This window comes from Oryx dammah, unplaced genomic scaffold (assembly GCF_014754425.2).
Source record: "Oryx dammah isolate SB20612 unplaced genomic scaffold, SCBI_Odam_1.1 HiC_scaffold_2, whole genome shotgun sequence".
NCBI classification, from domain to species: Eukaryota; Metazoa; Chordata; class Mammalia; order Artiodactyla; family Bovidae; genus Oryx; species Oryx dammah.
In genome coordinates this window covers 90495933-90517623 of record NW_024070186.1, presented here as the reverse complement: position 1 = coordinate 90517623, position 21691 = coordinate 90495933, and the positions used below count along the sequence as shown (strand labels likewise).

Sequence of the window (21691 nt, the reverse complement as noted above, 5' to 3'; positions counted from 1 at the left end):
TAGAGGTGAGCCATGGTCCCACTTTATTTCCAATTTAAGACCGATCAGAGAGAAAAGTCAGAGATATCTCTGCAGGGAAGGAAAGTGAGAAAACAACACATCCAGGAAAACTAGGAAATATAGACATACCTTGCCATGCAAACAGACCAGGAAGGTCAGCACTCACAAAGGAAAGCAGAGTTAGGGGTATGGGTTAGAGGGGGCACTCACGGGGAAGGAGGCAGGACCACAAGATAAGCATCCCTGAGATCATCCTGGGTATGCAGGATAGAGAAGACACTGAGGGGAAGGAGACCCCCTTCTTCATGCTGCCTCTGCTCCAAACCCTGATGGAGAGGGAGAGGGAAGTTTGTCTAGAACTTCAGGCAACTCATGACATCCTGTCAGACACTTGCAGCAGAAATAGAGAGCAGCAGGAGGAAGAGCCACTGGGGACATGCAAAGTCACAGTGCAGCAAGAAGACAGGAACAGTTACTGGAGGAGCTTGACATAATTTGCAGGGAAGAGTCCAAAGTGGCCGTGGCAACGTCCCCGCCACCAGCCCTCGTCCACCATCTCAATGTCGGTGATGACATCGTCTGGGTCAAAGGAAATCTCATCACTTCCCTCTGGGGAGAAAATTGACAGACTATTAGGATAGTCAGGCAAGAATCCCTCCACCTCTGTGCCCCCTTTAAACCTCAGGAAGGGAAAGAGGCCTGTCCTTGATGCCAAGTCTGGGGCCCTATTCTGACCCCCCAAATCCACCCACCTCTCATGCATCAAGGGGCTCCAGGCACCAGACCCCTCAGACCACTCCCAACCTACCTCCTTGGTAATCATACAGGGCTACAGCTGAGATCCCAGCCCCAGCCCCGGCTGGGTGGCCCGATGGTCCTGCACAGTGAGAAATATGGGCGTGGTCTTACCAACATGGAGAAGGAAAACAGACAGGTCCTTCCACGTAATGGGGGAATTCTTCTGTCCCACCGCTCACCAGCCCGAGTGGAAGAGCAAGAGGGATCCTCAGGCTCAAGCACATCCTCGTAGTCCGCCTCTGCTTCCTCATCCTGCTCATGTCTGTCTATCTCCGCAACATCCTCGTAGTCATTCTCAGGCTCGGGTTCGGGCTTGGGCTCCGGCTCAGGCACTGCTTCATACACTGGCTCTTCCTGCAGCTGGAAGACTTCTGGAGTCCTGGGGGGCAGAGCTGGGGGCTCCTCGTTGTCCTGAGAAAAGATAGTATACTTGAAGCAAGGTGACTTCTGTTTCCCAGGAGCTGACTCTCCAAAACCTCCCAGTGGAGGACTGCTAAGATCGTATCATCCACATGCTCCCACTCCCATGTCCAGTCCTGGCTCCTTCTAACAGCCTCTCCTAGGGAACAGTCTCTCACCCCTCTTCCTTCTTCAACCTCTTCCCACATCCATCCACTCAAAACATCTACCAACAGATGATAATAGAAGGGGAATGTAAAAGGTATGAGGAGAAGGAAATGGAACACAAGACAGATTCCTTGGAAGACCAAGGAAAAATCTAAAGGGGGAAAAGATGACAGCTAGGATGACTGTCCTAGTCTGCCCAGGACTGGGTGATTTCCCAGAATATAATACTTCCAGTGCTAAGGTCAGGATAGCCCCAGGCAAACCAGGGTGGTTGATCAGCCTGCAGGGCCATGTCCACCTACTAGGACATGAGGAGATGGGAAAGGTGCAGATCTTTAGGGGGCGGTCTGCTTACCTCTGGGGGATCCTGCCTTGAGGGCAGGGCAGGTACTGGTTGCTCCCTCTTGGTTCTCACAGGCTCAGGCTCTGATGGTGGACAACTCCCTGCTGGAGGCCAGGCCTGTGAAGGATGAAGCATCTCTCCAGTGAGCAAGAAACTTTATCTTCTCTCCTGTACTGGAACACCCCTTCCTGTCTCTGCCAGTTCACATCTGTCATTCTTCAAGATGGGCTCCAACCTGAAATGACAGCTCCTTCCTCTTGTTCTTGCAGCAGTAACTGACTGCACTGCCTGGTGACCTATCTTTTGTTGAACTATGTAAATCTTGGGGTTTTTTCCCCTGAGCATTCTCATATGTATATATGAAGCTCAATTACACAATTAGATTGAAATCTTCCGAAGACAAGAATAACACTTGTAGATTTTGCTAGCACAGGGGAGTTCTGGGTCTTACCTTTTACTAAGGATGCAGATCCCCTAGACTCTTGTCTGGGCAAAGAATGCTGGATGTGGGTCCCGGAGGGCCGAGTACTTACCTCTGAGGAGATTTTCTTAGGCAATGGGGCTGGCGCCGCTGGCTCTTCCCTAGTGGCCACTGGTTGCTGAGCCTCATGGCTCATCTTTACCAAGGCCTTTCTCTCCTGTTGCTGCCTGGCCATCTGTTGTGCCTTCTCCTCTTCCTCCCGCTTCCTCTTTTCCTCTGCCATGGACTCAAATTTTGCCTTCAGCCCACGGGCACCACTAGAAGCTACAGACACAGTCAAGAAAAATTAGGGTTGTCTTGGGTCAGAGGTAGGAGGGTAGCACTGGAAAGAAGAGTCAGCTAGACATCCAGAAGAAGAGAAAATCAAGAAGGGACTCATGGAAATGGAGGTAAAGAGGTATTAATGAAGGAACAAGGGGCTTAGAGGAGGATAAGGTCTCCCTGAAGCCTAGATTTTCACATAGACAGACCATGTGATCTCAGGCTCTTACTGTTTGTAAGGCTTGGTCCCCTAACCTGCATCCTTCCTTGTCCACATTTCTTAAATCTATATACCCTCAGGCTACCATCTACCCACTGTCCCCCATCCAAAGTTCGTTTCCCTTTGTGTTCTTCCCAGATGGCTCCCCTCATCCCTGTGTTCTCTACATACAGTTTCTTCCCCAGTGTCACTCAGATATCCACCTAACCTAATTTTTTTTAGAGTAGAGAATCTGGGAATATGAGGATAGGGGTCAAGTCTACCTCAGCTAACCTAGGTAGTTAAATGCTTGGAGTAGGTAGTGTAGGAAGAAAAAAAGAATGAGAAGGCAGAGGAGACTGAGGAGCACAGAGAGCGGGAATTAAAACTCACCAGCCTCTACGGGTGTTGTCTTCTTGTAAGCTGTGGTTGGGGCCTCCATTTCGTTGAAGCCAGCAGCGCTCTGCAGGTAGAAGAATAGTGTGTGGAGTGGTGGGGAGAAGGGCGGGAGTGGTAATGACCCAGCAGGCAGTATCAGGGGTTGGGGCCACTGTAGGAGGTCTCCCTAAACTTCTGATGCTCAGTAGTAGTTAGACAGGGTATTCACATTTTTTTTGCATCAGAGAGATGGGTAAAAAAGTTCTAGGCTTGTAGGACTAGCTGTCCCTTTAAAAAAGCTCAGTGTTCCTGGAATCTCACATCTTTTAAGTCCAGTTGCCTGGAATGCAGGAGTACATGAAGTACGTGCAGTACATGAAGAGGTGTAGGGAAAGACTGAATGGAGTGGGGCTAGATTATTGACTGAGCTAATCAATACCAAGCAATCAATGAAGTTTTAAATACTTTTCCCTGGAGTTTGTCTGCCTCCCTGTCTCTCTCCACCTCCTCACTCTCCTCGATAAAGCTCAGGCTTCAGAAGACATACCCATTGGATGCCGAGAGCAGTCAATGGGAAGAGCGGGAAGACAGTGCAGGGCACCCGGCTTTGCTCATCCTTTTACCCACTTTGCCTCTCACTCCGCTCCATGTACGTCAGGGAACTCTTCCCAAGACACTGGTGCTCTGGTGCTTTACCTTATCCACTCGGTCCTTCTGGATGCCATACTGCCCGCCAAAGCCCTTGGCATAATCTGCAGGATGGAAATATCTGCGAGTCACAAGAGGAGTTACATGCTAGAAATGTATGGGGAGAGGGAGCAGGAGCAGTGGGGAGGAGGACCAGAAGACAGGAGTGAGGACGACAGAGGTCAGTGCGGAGGGGTGTAAGTCAGGGGATAGACAGAGGAAGGTGTGGGAACAGAGGAAAAAGGACAGGGGAAAAACACCTGGGAGAGAATGGAGATATGAGGCATGGGGAGAGAGGAACAAAAAAGAGAGAAGTGGCAGAAAAGGGGAAAATATAAAGGAAGAAACAGGAAAAATTAAAGTGAGAAGTTGCTGTGTAGGATAGGGAGCCCAGGCACTCTGTGATACACTGGAGGGGTGGGATGAGGGGAGGGGAGGGAGGGGATGTATGGATAATTATGGCTGATTTACATTGTTCTATGGCAGAAACTAACACAATATTGTAAAAAAATATTTTAATTTAAATTTTAAAAAAATAGAAAAAAAATTAAAGTGAGCCCCCCAGCCATCCTCTATGTGTCCCAGGGAAGAAGGCCTCTCTCTGTGAAGCAGAGGGGCCTCTAAGATTCACAGCCAAATCACACTCTTGCCATCACCCAGCCTGTCCATCTTCACCCATTCCTCAATGACCCCTTCTCTTTGGTCACCTTCCTGTGTCCTGCTCCTAAGCTTGCTGCTCTCCTCTCCATCCCGGTGGGTCTCCCCCCACCTACCCCCATACATGTGATGCAGACTCTTCACCCTACCACTTCCTGCATACCTCATATTCTGGGTCCTCTGTGTCAACTTTCAGGAAGTGCAGAAGGAGGGCTCCATGTACGCTATGGTCTCCCTCCTCTCCAGCCCCAACTCACCTCTCTGGGATTCATGTTTCTCTGTCTCTCCCTTGTAGTCATATCCAAGAGCTGCCTTGTCCCGTTTATCCTCCTCTATCCCATAACGGCCACCAAAGCCACGAGAGTAATCTACGGTGGAAGGAGCAGTTGTGAGAGCCCACTCTCAGGCCATGGGAAAGTGCTTGGAAGAGGAGTCAGGAGGGGTGGGTGCAGGATGATGGGGCCTGGGAAGACAGAGGGGCCTGAACCAAAGGGAAATGGAGTTCTAAGCCAGCCTTTGTAAGTTTTATTTCAACAATGTTCACTCTTTTCCTTACTTCCATTGCAATACAGAAGATTATTTCAATTTTTTCCCTTCTTCAAAGAAGGAGAAAATACAGAGAGTGTAAGAAGAGACATCCAGAAAAAAAGACAGATGCACGTGAACTACATGCCTTTCCCTAATTCTATGCAAACACTTGGTAATTTGAGAAAGATATATTGATATTTAAAAAAAAAAAAAAAACAGTAAATCTCAAAAGAAAACAAGAAAAAAAATTCCTGGCTCCAGGAACAAACAGATGAATCAAAATAGTAGATATGATGGTAATTATGAGCTGACACAGAAAACCCAAGCTGTTTTCAGTCACAAATTTAGTGCCTGAGGGTATTCCCAGGATAGGATGTAGGGTCTGAGGTTCTAGTTTCTTTTTTTTTTTTTTTATTTTTTTAAGAGGTTCTAGTTTCTATACAAGAACAGGTAGCTGGAGCAAGAAAGTAAGGCTCTGCCCACATCTATAAAATAATTCTAGAAAAAGTCTACTACTTGTCCAGGGAAATGGTAAGAGGAATTCTTTTTTTAGCATTTGGAGAAGATTTTACCTATGAGATTTGTAAGCTCCAAGCCTGCACCTGAATGTGTGAGATACAAATATCCAGTTTCATACTACTTATACAGAAATTCTAAGCTGAGAAATTAATTGAATACTGATATAGGAAAATATATACCACAGAAAGAGTAAGCGTCAGAAAGATGACATGAATATGAGACAAAGGACTTCAAGACAAAATGCATAAGAGACTTAACAGACTGATAAAAGGACAATTTGTCCTTCATCAGGATTAAATATGATGAATCAAAATTATCAGAATCAAAATTCATGAAATACAGCAGAAAGAGACAAATCTATGACCATAGTAAAAAATTTTAACACTCTTTTCTCATTATTAATAAAAAATTTAGACAAAAAGGATCTATTAGAGAAGTCCCAAACAACATTATCAACAAGACCTAATTGACACATATAGAATATTGCATTCCCAAACTTCATGATATACAGTTTTTCTATGTACATATACCATCCACCAAGATAGACCATATACTTGATCACATAAAAAGTTTCAGTACATTGCAAAAGACTGGAATATGAGATATCATATCCTCTAATTATAATAGAATTAAACTAGAAGTTCATAACAATAAAATAAGAAAATTTCCCAAATACCTGGAAAATGAGCAATTACACTTTTAAATGACTCACGGAGCAACGAGAAATGAAAAGGAAATGAATATTTTGAACTGAATAAAAAAAAATAAAATACATATAGCATTGTGGACTGTAGCAAAAACAGGGTGTTTCCCAGGTGGTGCTAGTGGCAAAGAACCTGCCCGCCCTTGCAGGAGACCTAAGAGACATTCAGTCCCTGGGTCGGGAAGATGCCCTGGAGAAGGGCACGCCAACCCACCCCAGTGTTCTTGCCTGGAGAATCCTGAAGGCCGAGGAGCCTGCAGGGTATGGCCCATAGGACTGCATAGAGTCAGACACAACTGAAGTGACTCAGCATACACACATATAGAGTTTTAAGTACCCATGAAGTAAGCAAAGGTTTAAAATCAATTTTCCACATTTCTACCTTAACAAGAAAGAACAAACTAAACCCACATTAAAATGAAAGAAAAAAAAATACTGAAAAGCAGAATTCAATAAAATTTTAAAAACAAGTAAACAATGGAGAAATTGAGCAAAGTAAAGATACTTCTTTGAAATTAATAATAAATAATATTAAAGAACCTCTAGCAAAATAATTAAAAAGAAAAAACTGAAAATTAATAATATCAGTAGTAAAAGTGAACATGTCACTTATAAATCTTACAGAGGTTGAAAAAAAATAAGGGAATACTATAAATGAATTTATACCAATATATTTGAAAATACAGATAAAATGGAAAATGTCCTTGAAAAGCATACATTACCATGATAAGAAAAAAATCAGAAGACTGACTAGACCTATATCCATTTACAAAATCAAATTCATAATGGAAAAAAATAATTGTAAAGAGAATACGGTCTTTACTATTAAGACCCTGGAACTCAGCCAGAAATAAAGGCAGAATTTCTCTGATGGAAAATATTCTCAATCCAGGGCACATAAATATCCCTTTCTCCCCACTGAAATAAATTTGCAAAATTTAATAAATTATAAACTATCAAAGAAATAAATAACCATGATGGAAAATAGATTAGTTGAACAGAAGGATTGGCATCCCCAAGAGTTGCAAATAGTATAACAATATAAAAGAAACTATAAAATGAGTATTTTAAAAATAACTAAAGTGCTTAAAGAAGGGGAAAAATATAATGAAAGCAATATGAGATTAAGGAAAAGAAATCAGCAGACTTGCAATAGAATCAAAGGGAACTAGTACAAATGAAAAATAAATGAAATAAAGTTGAAAAATTAGTGGATGGCTTAAATGATAGTTAAATACAGCTGAAGGAAGAGTTAGAGAACTTAACATAGATCCAAGGGAATTACCCAGAATGCAACACAGCAAGATAAAGAGATGAAAGTAGAGAACAGAAATTAAGAGACATCAAGAACACAACTTGGGGTGAGGGGGCAGTCCTAAGATAGCAGAGGAATAGGGCAGGGAGGCCACTTTCTCCCCCACAAATTCATCAAAAGATCATTTGAATGCTGAGCAACTTCCACAAAACAACTTTTGAATGCTGGCGGAGGTCACCAGGCACCCAGAAAGACATTCTCTTCAAAAGGAGGTAAGACAAAATATAGAGACAAAAGAGTTAGGGATGAAGACCTGTCCTGGGGAGGGAGTAGTGAAGGAGGAGACGTTTCCAAACAGTAGGGAACCCTCTCACAGGCGAGTCTGTGGGGAGTTTTGGAATCTCAGAGGGCAACATAACTGGGAGGAAAAAAAAAACAAACGCACAGAATAGGTGCCTAACCCTGCCAGCAGAGAAATAGCCCAGACACTTGCATCTGCCATCAACGAGCAGGCGCTGGACAGGGAGGCACCGGTGGCATCATTGGTCCTTAGGGTAAGGTCTGGGCCTGAATGCCCTGAGGGCAATCTGAAGGAGCTAAAATGAGATAGTAACTCAAACTGTGGGACTGCCAGAGAGGGAAAAAAGAGAGAGAACTTTCCTGCAAGAAGTTCCAACTAGCAGCCTGGCCCACTCTCAGAACTAAGGATTGAGCAAATACCAAAGGAGAGCTAGCTGGCTGATACAGACCCCTCCCCACCCCCACCAGAGGCAGAGAGGCAGATGTGCGACAACCAGAGCCGGAAGGCAAGGGGCTGCTCCAATCTCGGCCCCAAAGGCCTCCACCAAACTGTGAGGAAGCTTCCAGTTGCTAACCATGTCTTCCTGGATGATTGACATCTGCCAGGAGGGTCGCAGCCTGAGATCAGCTCCCCAGAGGAGACACACAGCACACCTGAGACAGTGCTTTCACAGAAAACCCAGGAAGCTGAGCACCCAGGACCAGAGATGTGATTAAGATGTACAGTCCCCCTTGGACAGTGCGCTTGCCAAGCACCTGGTCACCTGAGCTGCTCGGACCAGGGAAGGGCACAAAACACATGCTCAACTGAGTCTGTGCCCTTGCAGTGTACCTGAGAACCTGAACCCAAGCAACTTAGACCTGGGAAGTGCACAAAACCCAGGGCCTGCTTTGGACAGTATCCTGCAAAGCACCCTGCAGCCTGAGCAGTGTGGACCCAGAAAGGAAACGCTGCTGTGAGCTGGGGCAAACCCAGGGTGGTCCCAGAGCTGGAAGCATTGCGAGCACTTCCCACACAGGCCAGCAATATTTGTTTCCAGTGTTCCTCCCTCCCCACAACACAGCTGAACAAGTGTTAGCCTAAATAAGTGACTACCTTCGCCCCCTTGTGTTGGGGTGGAAATTAGACACCAAAGAGACTTGAAAACAGAGGAAGCCAACATAAACAAAGAAGAGGGAACTGCTCCAGAAGTGACAGGTACAACAGATTAAAACCCTGTTGTTAATACTGATTAAGCATTGGAGGGGGCCTATAGACCTTGAGAACAAGTACAAGCTGGAACAAGGAACTATATGAAACTGAACTGACCCCACACTGCCCACAACAGCTCCAGAAAAATTCTTAGATGTATTTTTACTATTATCACTTTTTAATTTTTTAAATTTAAGTTCTTTATTACTCCTTTAATTTTCATTTTTATAGACTACTGCTGCTGCTGCTGCTGCTAAGTCATCTCAGTCATGTCCGACTCTGTGAGACTCCATAGATGGCAGCCCACCAGGCTCCCCCGTCCCTGGGATTCTCCAGGCAAGAACACTGGAGTGGGTTGCCATTTCCTTCTCTAATGCATGAAAGTGAAAAGTGAAAGTGAAGTCACTCAGTCATGTCCGACTCTTAGCGACCCCACAGACTACAGCCCACCAGGTACCTCCGTCCATGGGATTTTCCAGGCAAGAGTACTGGAGTGGTGTGCCATTACCTTCTCCTTATAAACTACTATTGCCTTGCAAAAAAAGACCCTATTTTAAAGCAAATATCATATATATTTTAAAAATAATTTTTGTGATTGATTTTGTTTTGTATTTTTAATATTATATTTTTGAGAGTCTAACCTTTACTCCAGATTTTAATCTTTGCTTTTTGGTATTTGTTATCAATTTTGTACCTTTAAGAATCCAATCTTCAGTAGTATCCATTTTCACTTTGGGGTGTGATTACTGGCTTGATTGCTCTCTCGCCTTTTGACCCTCCCTTTCCTCTCCCAGGTCACCTCTATCTCCTCCCTTCCTCTTCTCTTCTCTGTTTAACTCTGTGAATGTCTCTGGGTGTTCCAGGCTGTGGAGAACACATAAGGCACTGATTACTCGCTAGATTGCCTCTCCCCTTTTGACTCCTCCCTCTTCTCCTTCTGGTCATGTCTATCTCCCTCCTCCCTCTTCTCTTCTCTATGTAACTCTGTGAATCTCTCTGGGTGTTCCAAACTGTGGGGAGCACATACAGAATTGATTACTGGCTAGATTGCCTCTCCCATTTTGACTCTCTCTCTTCTCCTCCTGGTCACCTCTATCTCCCTCCTCCTTCTTCTCTTCTCTATGTAACACTGTGAAACTCTCTGGGTGTCCTTCACTGTGGAGAATTGTTTCACCATTAACCTAGATGTTTTATCATTGGTGCTTATGGATGGAGAAGTCTTGAAGCTACTGTAAGAATAAGACTGAAAGCCAGAGGCAGGAGGCTTAAATCCAAAACTTGAGAACATCAGAGAATCCTGATTCCAGGGAACATTAAAAGACAAGAGCTCATCCAAAAGCCTCCATACCTACACTGGAACCAAGCTCCACCCAAGAGCCAACAAGTTCCAGAGCAAGACATATCATGCTACTTCTCCAGCAAAGCAGGAGTGCAGCACTGACTATTAAAAGAAAAGCTGTCCAAAGCCATACCAAACCCATAGACACCCCAAAGTTCACTACTGGACACTTTGCACTCCAGAGAGAAGAAATCCAGCTCCACCCACCAGAACACAGACGCAAGCTCCCCTAACCAGGAAATCTTGACAAGCCACCAGTCCAACCCCACTCACAGGGAGCAACCTCCACAATAAAGAGGAACCACAAGCTTCTAGCCTACAGAAAGGGCACCCCCCAAACAGAGCAATCTAAACAAAATGAAAAGGCAGAGAAATATTCAGCAGGTAAAGGAACTGAAAAATGACCACCAAACAAACAAAAGAGGAGGAGATAGGGAGTCTACCTGAAAAACAATTCAGACTAATGATAGTAAAGATGATCCAAAATCTTGAAAACAAAATGGAATTACAGATAAATAAATTAGAGACAAGAATTGAGAAGATGCAAGAAATGTTTAACAAGGACCTAGAAGAAATAAAGAAGAGTCAATCAATAATGAATAATGCAGTAACTGAGATCAAAAGCACTCTGGAGGGAACCAACAGTAGAATAAGTGAGACAGAAGATAAGTGAGGTGGAAGATAGGATGGTGGAAATAAGTGAAGCAGAGAGGAAAAAAGAAAAAAGAATTAAAAGAAATGAGGACAACCTCAGAGACCTCTGGGACCATGTTAAACACCCCAACATTCAAATCATAGGAGTCCCAGAAGAAGACAAAAAGAAAGGGTATGAAAAAATACTTGAGATAATAGTTGAAAACTTCCCTAAAATGGGGGAGGAAATATCCACCCAAGTCCAAGAAACCCAGAGAGTCCCAAGCAGGATAAACCCAAGGCAAAACAGCCCAAGACACATATTAATCAAACTAATGAAGATCAAACACAATGAGCAAATATTAAAAGCAGCAAGGGAAAAGCAACAAATAACACACAAGGGGATCCCCATAAAGATAACCGCTGATCTTTCAATAGAAACTCTTCAGGCCAGAAGGGAATGGCAGGACATATTTAAAGTGATGAAAGAGAAAAACATGCAACCCAGACTACTATACTCAGCAAAGATCTCACTCAAATATGAAAGAGAAATCAAAAGCTTTACAGGCAAGCAAAAGCTGAGAGAATTCAGCACCACCAACCAGCTCTTCAATGAATGCTAAAGGATCTTCTCTAGACAGGAAACACAGAAAAGGTTTATAAACTCAAATCCAAAACAACAAAGTAAATAGCAATGGGATCATACTTATCAATAATTACCTTAAATGTAAATGGGTTGAATGTCCCAACCAAAAGACAAAGACTGGCTGAATGAATACAAAAACAAGACCCCTATATATGCTGTCTACAAGAGACCCACCTCAAACCAAGGGATGCAAACAGACTGAAAGTAAAGGGCTGGAAAAAGATATTTCATGCAAATGGAGACCAAAAGAAAGCAGGAGTAGTAATACTCAGATAAAATAGACTTTGAAATAAAGGCCATGAAAAGAGACAAAGAAGGACACTATAAAGGATCAATCCAAGAAGAAGATAAAACAATTATAAATATATATGCACCCAACATAGGAGCACCTCAATACATAAGACAAATGCCAGCAAGTATAAAAGGGGAAATTAACAGTAACACAATAATCATGGGAAACTTTAATAGCCCACTCACACCTATGGATAGATCAACCAAACAGAAAATTAGCAAGGAAACACAAACTTTAAATGATACAATGGACCATTTAGACCTAATTGATATCTATAGGATATTTCACTCCAAAACAATAAATTTCACCTTTTTCTCAAGTGCACGTGGAACATTCTCCAGGATAGATCACATCCTGGGTCATAAATCTAGCTTTAGTAAATTAAAAAAAAATTGAAATATCTTCAAGCATCTTTTCTGATCACAATGCAGTAAGATTAGATGTCAACTACAGGAAAAAAACTATTAAAAATACAAACATATGGAGGCTAAATAACACACTTCTGAATAACCAATAAATCATGGAAGAAATAAAAAAGAAATCAAAATATGCATAGAAACAAATGAAAACATGACAACCCAAAACCTGTGGGATTCAATAAAAGCAGTGCTAAGAGGAAGGTTCATAGCATTACAAGCTTACCTCAAGAAACAAGAGAAAAATCTAATAAATAACCTAACTTTACACCTAAAGCAACTAAAAAGAAGAAATGAAGAACCCCATGGTTAGTAGAAGGAAAGAAATCTTAAAAATTAGGGCAGAAATAAATGAAAAAGAAACAAAGGAGATTATAGCAAAAATAAACAAAACTAAAAGCTGGTTCTTTGAGAAGATATATAAAATAGACAAACCATTAGCCAGACTCACCAAGAAAAAAAGGGAGAAGAATCAAATCAACAAAATTGGAAATGAAAATGGAGAAATCACAACAGACAACACAGAAGTACAAAGGATCATAAGAGACTACTATCAGCAACTATATGCCAATAAAATGGACAACTTGGAAGAATTGGACAAATTCTTAGAAAAGTATAACCTTCCAAAACTGAACCAGGAAGACATAAAAAATCTTAACAGACCTATCACAAGCATGGAAATAGAAACCATAATCAAAAATCTTCCAGCAAACAAAAGCCCAGGACCAGATGGCTTCAGAGGCAAATTCTACCAAAAATTTAGAGAAGAGCTAACACCTATCCTACTTAAACACTTCCAGGAAATTGCAGAGGAAGATAAACTTCCAAACTCATTCTATGAGGCCACCATCACCCTAATGCCAAAACCAGACAAAAATGCCACAAAAAAGAAAACTACAGGCCAATATCACTGATGAAAATAGATGCAAAAATCCTCAACAAAATTCTAGCAAACAGAATGCAACAACATATTAAGAAGATCATACATCATGACCAAGTGGGCTTTATCCCAGGGATGCAAGGATTCTTCAACATACACAAATCAATCAATGTGATATACTACATTAACAGATTGAAGGATAAAAATAATATGATTATCTCAATAGATGCAGAGAAAGACTTTGACAAAATTCAACACCCATTTATGATAAAATCTCCAGAGAGCAGGCATAGAAAGCACATACCTCAAAATAATAAAAGCCATATATGATAAATCCATGGCAAACATTATCCTCAATGGTGAAAAATTGAAAGCATTTCCCCTAAAGTCAGGAACAAGACAAGAGTGCCCACTCTCACCACTACTATTCAACATAGTTTTGGAAATTTTGGCCACTGCAATCAGAGCAGAAAAAGAAATAAAAGGAATCCAGATTGGAAAAGAAGAAGTAAAACTCTCACTGTTTGCAGATGACATGATCGTCTACATAGAAAACCCTAAAGACACCACCAGAAAATTACTAGAGCTAATCAATGAATATAGTAAAGTTGCAGGATATAAAAATACACAGAAATCCCTTGCATTCCTATACACTCATGAACAATGAGAAAACAGAAAGAGAAATTAAGGAAACAATCCCATTCATCATTGCAATGAAAAGAATAAAATACCCTGGAATAAATCTACCTAAAGAAACAAAAGACCTATATATATATATAACTATAAAACACTGATTAAAAAAATCAAAGATGACACAAATAGATGGAGAAATATACTATGTTCATAGATTGGAAGAATCAGTATAGTGAAAATAAGTTTACTACCCAAAGCAATCTATAGATTCAATGCAATCCCTATTAAGCTACCAATGATATTTTTCACAGGACTAGAACAAATAATTTCACAATTTGTATGGAAATACAAAAATCCTCAAATAGCCAAAGCAGTCTTGAGAAAGAAGAATGGAAAAGGACTGCCTGACTTCAGACCATACTACAAAGCCACAGTCATCAAGACAAGTCATTAATACTGATACAAAGACAAAAATATAGATCAGTGGAACAAAATAGAAAGCCCAGAGATAAATCCATGTACCTATGGGCACCTTATCTTTGACAAAGGAGGCAAAAATATACAATATACAAGAGAAAAGACAATCTCTTTAACAAGTGGTGCTGGGAAAACTGGTCAATCACCTGTTAAAGAATGAAACTAGAACACTTTCTAACACCATACCCAAAAATAAACTCAAAATGGATTAAAGATCTAATTGTAAGACCAGAAATTATAAAACTCCTAGAGGGAAACATAAGCAAAACACTCTGACATAAATCACAGCAAGATCCTCTATGACCCACCTCCCAGAGTAATGGAAATAAAAGCAAAAATAAACAAATTGGACCTAATCAAACTTAAAAGTTTTTGCACAATGAAGGAAACTATAAGCAAGGTGAAAAGACAGCCTTCAGAGTGGGAGAAAATAATAGCAAAAGAAGCAACTGACAAAGAATTAATCTCAAAAATATACAAAGAGCTCATGCAGCTCAATACCAGAAAAATAAACAACCCAATAAAAAAATGGGCCAAAGAACTAAATAGACAATCCTCCAAAGAAGACATACAGATGGCTAACACATAAAAAGATGCTCAACATCACTCATTATCAAGAAATGCAAATCAAAACCAAAATGAGGTACCATCTCACGCTGGTCAGAATGGCTGCTATCCAACAATAGATGCTAGAGAGGTTGTGGAGAAAAGGGAACCCTTTTATGCTGTTGGTGAGAATGCAAACTAGTACAGCCATAATGGAAAACAATGTGGAGATTCCTTAAAAAACTGAAAATAGAACTGCCATACAACCCAGCAATCCCACTGTTGGGCATACACACCGAGGAAACCAGAATTGAGAGACACGTGTACCGCAATGTTCATTGCAGCACTGTTTACAATAGCTAGGACATGGAAGCCACCTAGATGCCCATCAGCAGATGAATGGATAAGAAAGCTGTGGTACATATTAACAATGGAATATTACTCATCTATTAAAAAGAATGCATTTGAATCAGTTCTAACAAGATGGATCAAACTGGAGCCTATTATACAGAGTGGAGTAAGTCAGAAAGAAAAACACCAATACAATATATTAATGTATAAATATGGAATTTAGAAAGATGGTAACAATGACCCTATATGTGAGACACCAAAAGAGACACAGATATAAAGAACAGACTTTTGGACTCTGGGAGAAGGCGAGGGTGGGATGAGTTGAGAGAATAGCATTGAAACATGTATATTACCATATGTGAAATAGATGACCAGTGCAAGTTCGATCCTCGAAACAGGGCACTCAAAGCTGGTGCACTGGGACAACCCAGAGGGATGGGATGGGGAGGGAGGTGGGAGGGGGTTCAGGATGGGGGACACATGTACACCCATGGCTGATTGATGTCAATGTATGGCAAAAACCACCACAATATTGTAAAGTTATTAGCCTCCAATTAAAATGAATATACTAAAAAAAAATTTTTTTTAAAGAACACAACTTATCAAAATATTTTGAATTCAGTGAAAGCAGTGCTCAGGGCAATAATACATACATTAGAAAATAAAAAAGATCTGAAAACCAGTAATTTAAGTTTCCACCTTAGGAAACTAGAAAAAGAAGAACAAATTAAATCGAAAGTAAGCAGAAAAAAGAAACAAGAATTAGAGCAAAAAATCAGTGAAATTAAAAACAAGAAGCCAATAGAGAAAATCAAGAAAACCTAAAGCTTACTTGAAAAGATCAGTAATATAGATAAGCCTCTAGTCAGGCTAACTAAGAAAAAAAGAGAGAACATAAATTACTCATACCAGAAATAAAAGCGGCTACATCACAACAGATTCCAAGGAAATTAAAACAATAATAAAATAATACTATGAACAACTTTATACCCACAAATTTGATAACCTACATAAAATGGACCAGTTCCTTGAATGCTGCATCTGCCAAAACTTTCACAAACAGAAACAGATGATCTGAATAGGCTTGTATCTACTAAGTCCACAGTTTGGCAGTTTCTTACAAAATTTAACATACTCTTGTCATAGGATCCAGTGTTTGTACTTTTTGGTATTTATCCTAAAGAGTTGAAAATGTGTATCTACACCAAAAAAAAAAACCTGCGCACAGAACTTCTTAGCAGGTTTATTCATAATTACCCAAACTTGGAAGCAATTAAGATGTGTTTCAGTAGGTAAATGGGTAAAAAAACTGTGGTCCATCCAAACAAAGGAATAAATTCAGGACTAAAAAGAAATTAGCTATCAAACTATGAAAAGACATGGAGGAAACTTAAATGCATATTACTTAGTGAAAGAACCCAATCTAGAAATGCTACATGGTATGTGATTTCAACCATATAATATCCTGTAGAAGGCAAAACTATGGAGACAGTATCAGTGGTTGCTGAGGAGTGAGGGAAATGAACAAGCAGAGCACAGAGGACTTTTAGGGCACTGAAAATACTTTGCATGACAATATAATGATAGATATATGTCACTATACTTTTGTCCAAACCAATAGAAGGTACACCATCAAGAATGAAGCTTAAAGTAAACTATGGAATTTGAGTGATTTTGATATATCAACTTAGAATCATTCTTGACTTTAAAAAAAAAATTCTGATCAATAATGATGATAACAGGGGAGGCTATGCATGTGTAGGGGCAGAAGTGTATTAGAAATCTACGTACTTTTCACTCAATTTTGTCATAAATCTAAAACTGATATAAAAATATAGTGGTTTTTTTTTAGCATGTATGAGAGAGAAGAGAATGAAAAGTTCTAATACACACCTGAGTTCCAGAAGAAAGAATAAAAGAGAAGAGAGGAGAGGCACTACCCAAAGAGAAAATGTCATATTGAAAGTTATCTCTCAGGTTGAAGAGGAGCAATAAGTCTCATGTAGAATAACAAAAGTAGATCTAATACCTGGACATAGACTGATTATATTTCAGGATATCAGAGACAAAGGAAAAATTTTTCATGAGACCAAAAAATAAAATAAAATAAAAATTTAAGAGATGAGACATATTACCTACAAAAGAATGTTGATTAGACAAACCCAAGAGAAATGCCAGAGATGATGGAATTGTATCTTCAACATGATGAAGGGAAAATAACAATGAAGAATGGATCAAAATAAATTTTTTTTTCAGACAAAGTCTGAGAGTTCTTTCATAAGCTGTCACTGAAAGAATTATCAAAGGATATACTCTAGCAAGAAGGAAATAGAGTAAGCAAGGAGGAAACAATGAACTATAATAAACAATGATGAGCTAGGAAGTTGGTAAACACATTGGTCAGTTTAAATAAGCATTCACCTAGTAATAATAATGATTAATTTTGGGGGGTTTAAAAACAAACAGATGAAACCAATATACTGGATTACAATTATCCAGTTTTTACAAAGACTTTAGAATGTAGAAGAAATGTAATTAAATTATTCTGTTTCCTGTATTACTTATGAAGAAATAGTGACTAATTTTAAGTCACAGATACACATTAATAGTTAGGAATAACTTCTTAAAATGAAGGAGTATAATATCTTATTTTTAATCCATTAAAGGGGAAAGAGGACTAAAAAATTGACCAATGATGTAGCAAGTGATGAAGGAGGGACTTCACTGGCAGTCCAGTGGGTAAGACTCCATGTTTCTACAACAGGGGGCACGGTTCAATCCTGGGTCCAGGAAGTAAGGTCATGCATATCACGTGGCATGGCCAAAGGACAATAGAGCAATAAAGGAGAAAGAAGCAAGCACAGGCTTGGATTTCAAAAATAAATAAAGTAGTGGGGAACTGGGTCATGGAACTAAAGGGATTTGATGGTTGTTGGGAGCTGAAATCTGAGCAGTTAGGTTGAAGTGCAGGGTCCTTGCCTTTCTGAGATGTGTGTTTCTCCACTTCTCCTTTGTAATCAAAACCAACTGCTGACTATAGAGAAAAGGAGAGAGAATCAGTTAGAGTCAGAGTCAATGTTTCCCCTTCCCTCACATACCCTTAACACCTGACTCAGCCCAGGAGTTAGTTATAGGGGTTCAAAGCTGAGTATGGGAGTCCAGTGTAGAAACAAATAGTACCCTGACAGCTGGTGTAAAGGCAGTGTGCTACAGAACAATGACCATGGACTCTGCACACAGATCTAGATCCAACTCCTAACCTCACCTCCCTTTTTAAAGTTTTGTAACTTTTTTAATATTCCTGAACCTCAGGTTCTTCAAACATGAAATAAAAATAGGTATATCTGTCTTACTAACTCAACTATAAAATGATTCCAGTATATTTGGGATATTGTGAGGACTAAATGGGAAAGATATAGAGAGTGTAGTTCACTCATTAAGTCAGTGTTTTTCTTCCTAACTCTTACTAAACTAAAATGAGACAATAACTAGAAAAGTGCCTTGTGAAGTACTGTGCACATGTTAAGAGATATCATCCTATACTGGCTGATTACACTACACTTCTCTTTTCTTACACAGCAGCTCAAACCCAGAGACGTGGATTTTGTTGGATAAGAGGCAGCCAGGAGAATCTGGATCCTAGCTGCTTTGGGACTGGATATCTTGGCGAATACCTAACATAGCTGTGTCCCCATATGGCTTAGTAATCATGAGTCTCTAAGCAAGTCTATATTTTGCATTTTAAAAGCTATTAGTATGTATTTTTTCTTCATTTACAAGACACACTGGCTGTTAATGGGATTCAGTTTGTGCCTAGTGAGGCAGAAGATGAAAGAAATAACAATGAAAAAGTAGGCAAAGGCAGGAGCGGGGCCAAGATGGAAGGGAAATTCCACTCTGATTAGAGAAGAACATTACAAGCTCCATTTTCCATTACTGCTTTTAAACATTATCCTCTATGGTTCTCCTTTACCTTACAGTATGTTTTTAATTTTTCTGTGTTTTTTTTTTAACTACCTACAATTCAAATAACATTCTAACACTTAACTTTAAGGATTCAGGCTCACTTATTAACAACTGCAAGTTAAAAAAAATTTAAAAGCTCAGGTAGCAGTGAAGATAGCCTTTCTGTGTGCTGCTGCAGGGCAGAGATACTATTTTGCACCATAAAAAATGAGCTCAAAGAAACTGATCTACTAAGGTATGAAAACAAGAACATGAATGAGTTATCAATCTTACTCTCCTGACCACTCTGTCATCTGTACTTATACAGATCTGTATAAGTCATCTGTACTTATACAAAACTACTCTTTGTACAAAGACGTTCTTAAAAACACCTGGACTGTAGCAAGTTGGTGCTAAATGCTGTGAAAAGTAACATTTACATGCTAAAAGTATTGTAACCTTAATTAGTTGTTTTACTTGATTATTTGCTACCATTGTAATAATATTTCAGCTGATATTTCTGTTTTCCTGAAAGGCATAAATATTTATAAGACTTTGCTATTAGGCCAAAGGAGGAGCTTTGGAATTTCCACTTTTCTCTTCATGCACACGGGATTGATAAAACCAATGGCTTAGGGATTCCTTATTCAGAGTTTGAGAGTCTTCATCTCTTTTAAATGAACAACTTTCAGCTCAGGATGTGGCCTCCAACAGTGGCACCAAAGAACTTGCTGATGTAGTTGTGTGGGAACCATTCTCATGATGGACCCTCCTTGAGACCACTGCTCCATCTTTCCACAGGAGAAGCACAGGCTACATTCAAGGTATCGTTGGTAAGTCCCACATGATCTGAGTTGGATGGCCCAGGGAGAGGGTGTTGTCACTTACCTTGTCTGCCCTGTCCTTCTCAACTCCATATTTACCCCCAAAGCCTCTGGCAGCATCAGTCTGAGAAGAGTGCTTCTCCACCTCAGCAACATACTCATGGCCCATGGCACTCTGAAAAAAATCAAGATGGGAATGAGTAAGTAGATAAAAAATGACCAAAGGAAAAATAAAATGATGCAGAGATAGGACAGGATGTAATAATATAAGAAATTTCATTCTGGGTCATACTGATAACCTATGTTGATATATACTATATATATACTATACTGATAATCTGACAGTAGTGCCAAGGAACTACTGTAATGGGAGAGCAAGGTGACTTTTTCTGGAGTCTTGCACATCCTGATTCTTCTTTAATACCACTAGGAACCCATCCTTTAGGAAACTCCCATAAGATGGGTTGGGAACCAGAAGGATAGAGACTGCATAGACAAAGTGGTGTTTAAACCAGAAACAAAAGAGGGTGAAACAAAGGCTTTGTGTATCAAAATGGGAATGAGGGTAGTTACTGAGGAGAGACCTAAGGGGACTGACAAGACGCCAGGACTGAATATTTCTCTAACGCAACCAGGTGCTTTTGTTCTGGATCTTTGTTCCTGTAAGACCATCAGAGTTCCGAAGTGCCACATGAGCCCTGATAGTAAGTGACTGACTCTTTATACCAAATGGGGCTGATAGACAATACTATGAGTAGTCATGACATAATATTTAATTTTTTAAACACCCTCTTCCACTTCTTCCTCCTACCATTTTCTACTTGGTTTTGAAAGGTATGTCCCTTTCAATGTTTTGATATGGATGCTTTAATAACCTTGGAATTGAATAATACTTCAAACCAAATGGGCTTCCCTGGTGGCTCAGATGCTAAAGAATCTGCCTGCAATGCAGGAGACCCAGGTTAAATCCCTGGGTTGGGAAGATCCCCCAGAGAATGAAATGGAAAACCACAACAGTATTCAAACCAAACAGTGATACCTTACAGAGTCTCAACTAAGAAGAAATTAGAAAGCTTCCTCTTCCTCCTGCATTTCCAATTCCATGCTGACATAAATACAGAGAGTAATGTGAAGCACTGCCCTATATGAGCTCCTGGGAGCTCACTTTGCAGTATTTTTGGGTCTGAGTAGGTCAACTTTGCTTGCTGAATTCAATAATGAATGACTGCTTATCTACATTTCTTTTTCCTAGGAATTCTGTAGGAGAATACAATGTCTGGACTGCATTTTACACAATGACCAAACAAAACACTTCTTGAGGGTGGACTAAAGGTTTTCATTGAATTGTTTTTTCTCTGTGGAGATTAAACATTTTTTAATTATAGGAATATATCTCTATTTTTGAGGTTAGGAAAATCAATGGAAAAATATGATTCACCATACAAGCTTTCTTGTATCATACTTTCATAGTATCTAGTAGATAAAGGAAAGATAATATTATATTCAAGGGCATCTAATAGATAAATCCCCATCAATATTTTTCACACCTATGTGCAAATCATAAGTGATGTGTCAGTTCAGTTCAGTTTGTGTCCAACTCTTTGCAACCCCATGAATCGCAGCACGCCAGGCCTCCCTGTCCATCACAAACTCCCAGAGTTCACTCAAACTCATGTGCATTGAGTTGGTGATGCCATCCAGCCATCTCATCCTCTGTCGTCCCCTTCTTCTCCTGCCCCCAATCCCTCCCAGCATCAGAATCTTTTCCAATGAGTCAACGAATGTATAAAAAAAAAACACTAAATATACAGTAAACAGTAAAAGAAGTTGCAGCAAAGACA

The 21691-nt window shown here is 40.2% G+C and overlaps 1 protein-coding gene across 1 annotated transcript in view; it reads right to left on the bottom strand.

Moving 5' to 3' along the window:
- The window catches only part of HCLS1 (hematopoietic cell-specific Lyn substrate 1), a 32941-nt gene continuing 11250 nt past the window's right edge, over nt 1-21691 (bottom strand). Inside the window, exons 5-14 of the mRNA XM_040250755.1 lie at nt 19915-20025; nt 18061-18115; nt 4629-4739; nt 3724-3779; nt 3043-3112; nt 2242-2453; nt 1721-1825; nt 978-1209; nt 809-877; nt 1-609 (exon numbers count right to left, since the gene is read on the bottom strand). Coding sequence (XP_040106689.1) covers nt 473-609; nt 809-877; nt 978-1209; nt 1721-1825; nt 2242-2453; nt 3043-3112; nt 3724-3779; nt 4629-4739; nt 18061-18115; nt 19915-20025 — 1158 coding nt within the window. The 3' untranslated portion in view covers nt 1-472. The remainder of the gene's footprint in view (nt 610-808; nt 878-977; nt 1210-1720; nt 1826-2241; nt 2454-3042; nt 3113-3723; nt 3780-4628; nt 4740-18060; nt 18116-19914; nt 20026-21691) is intronic.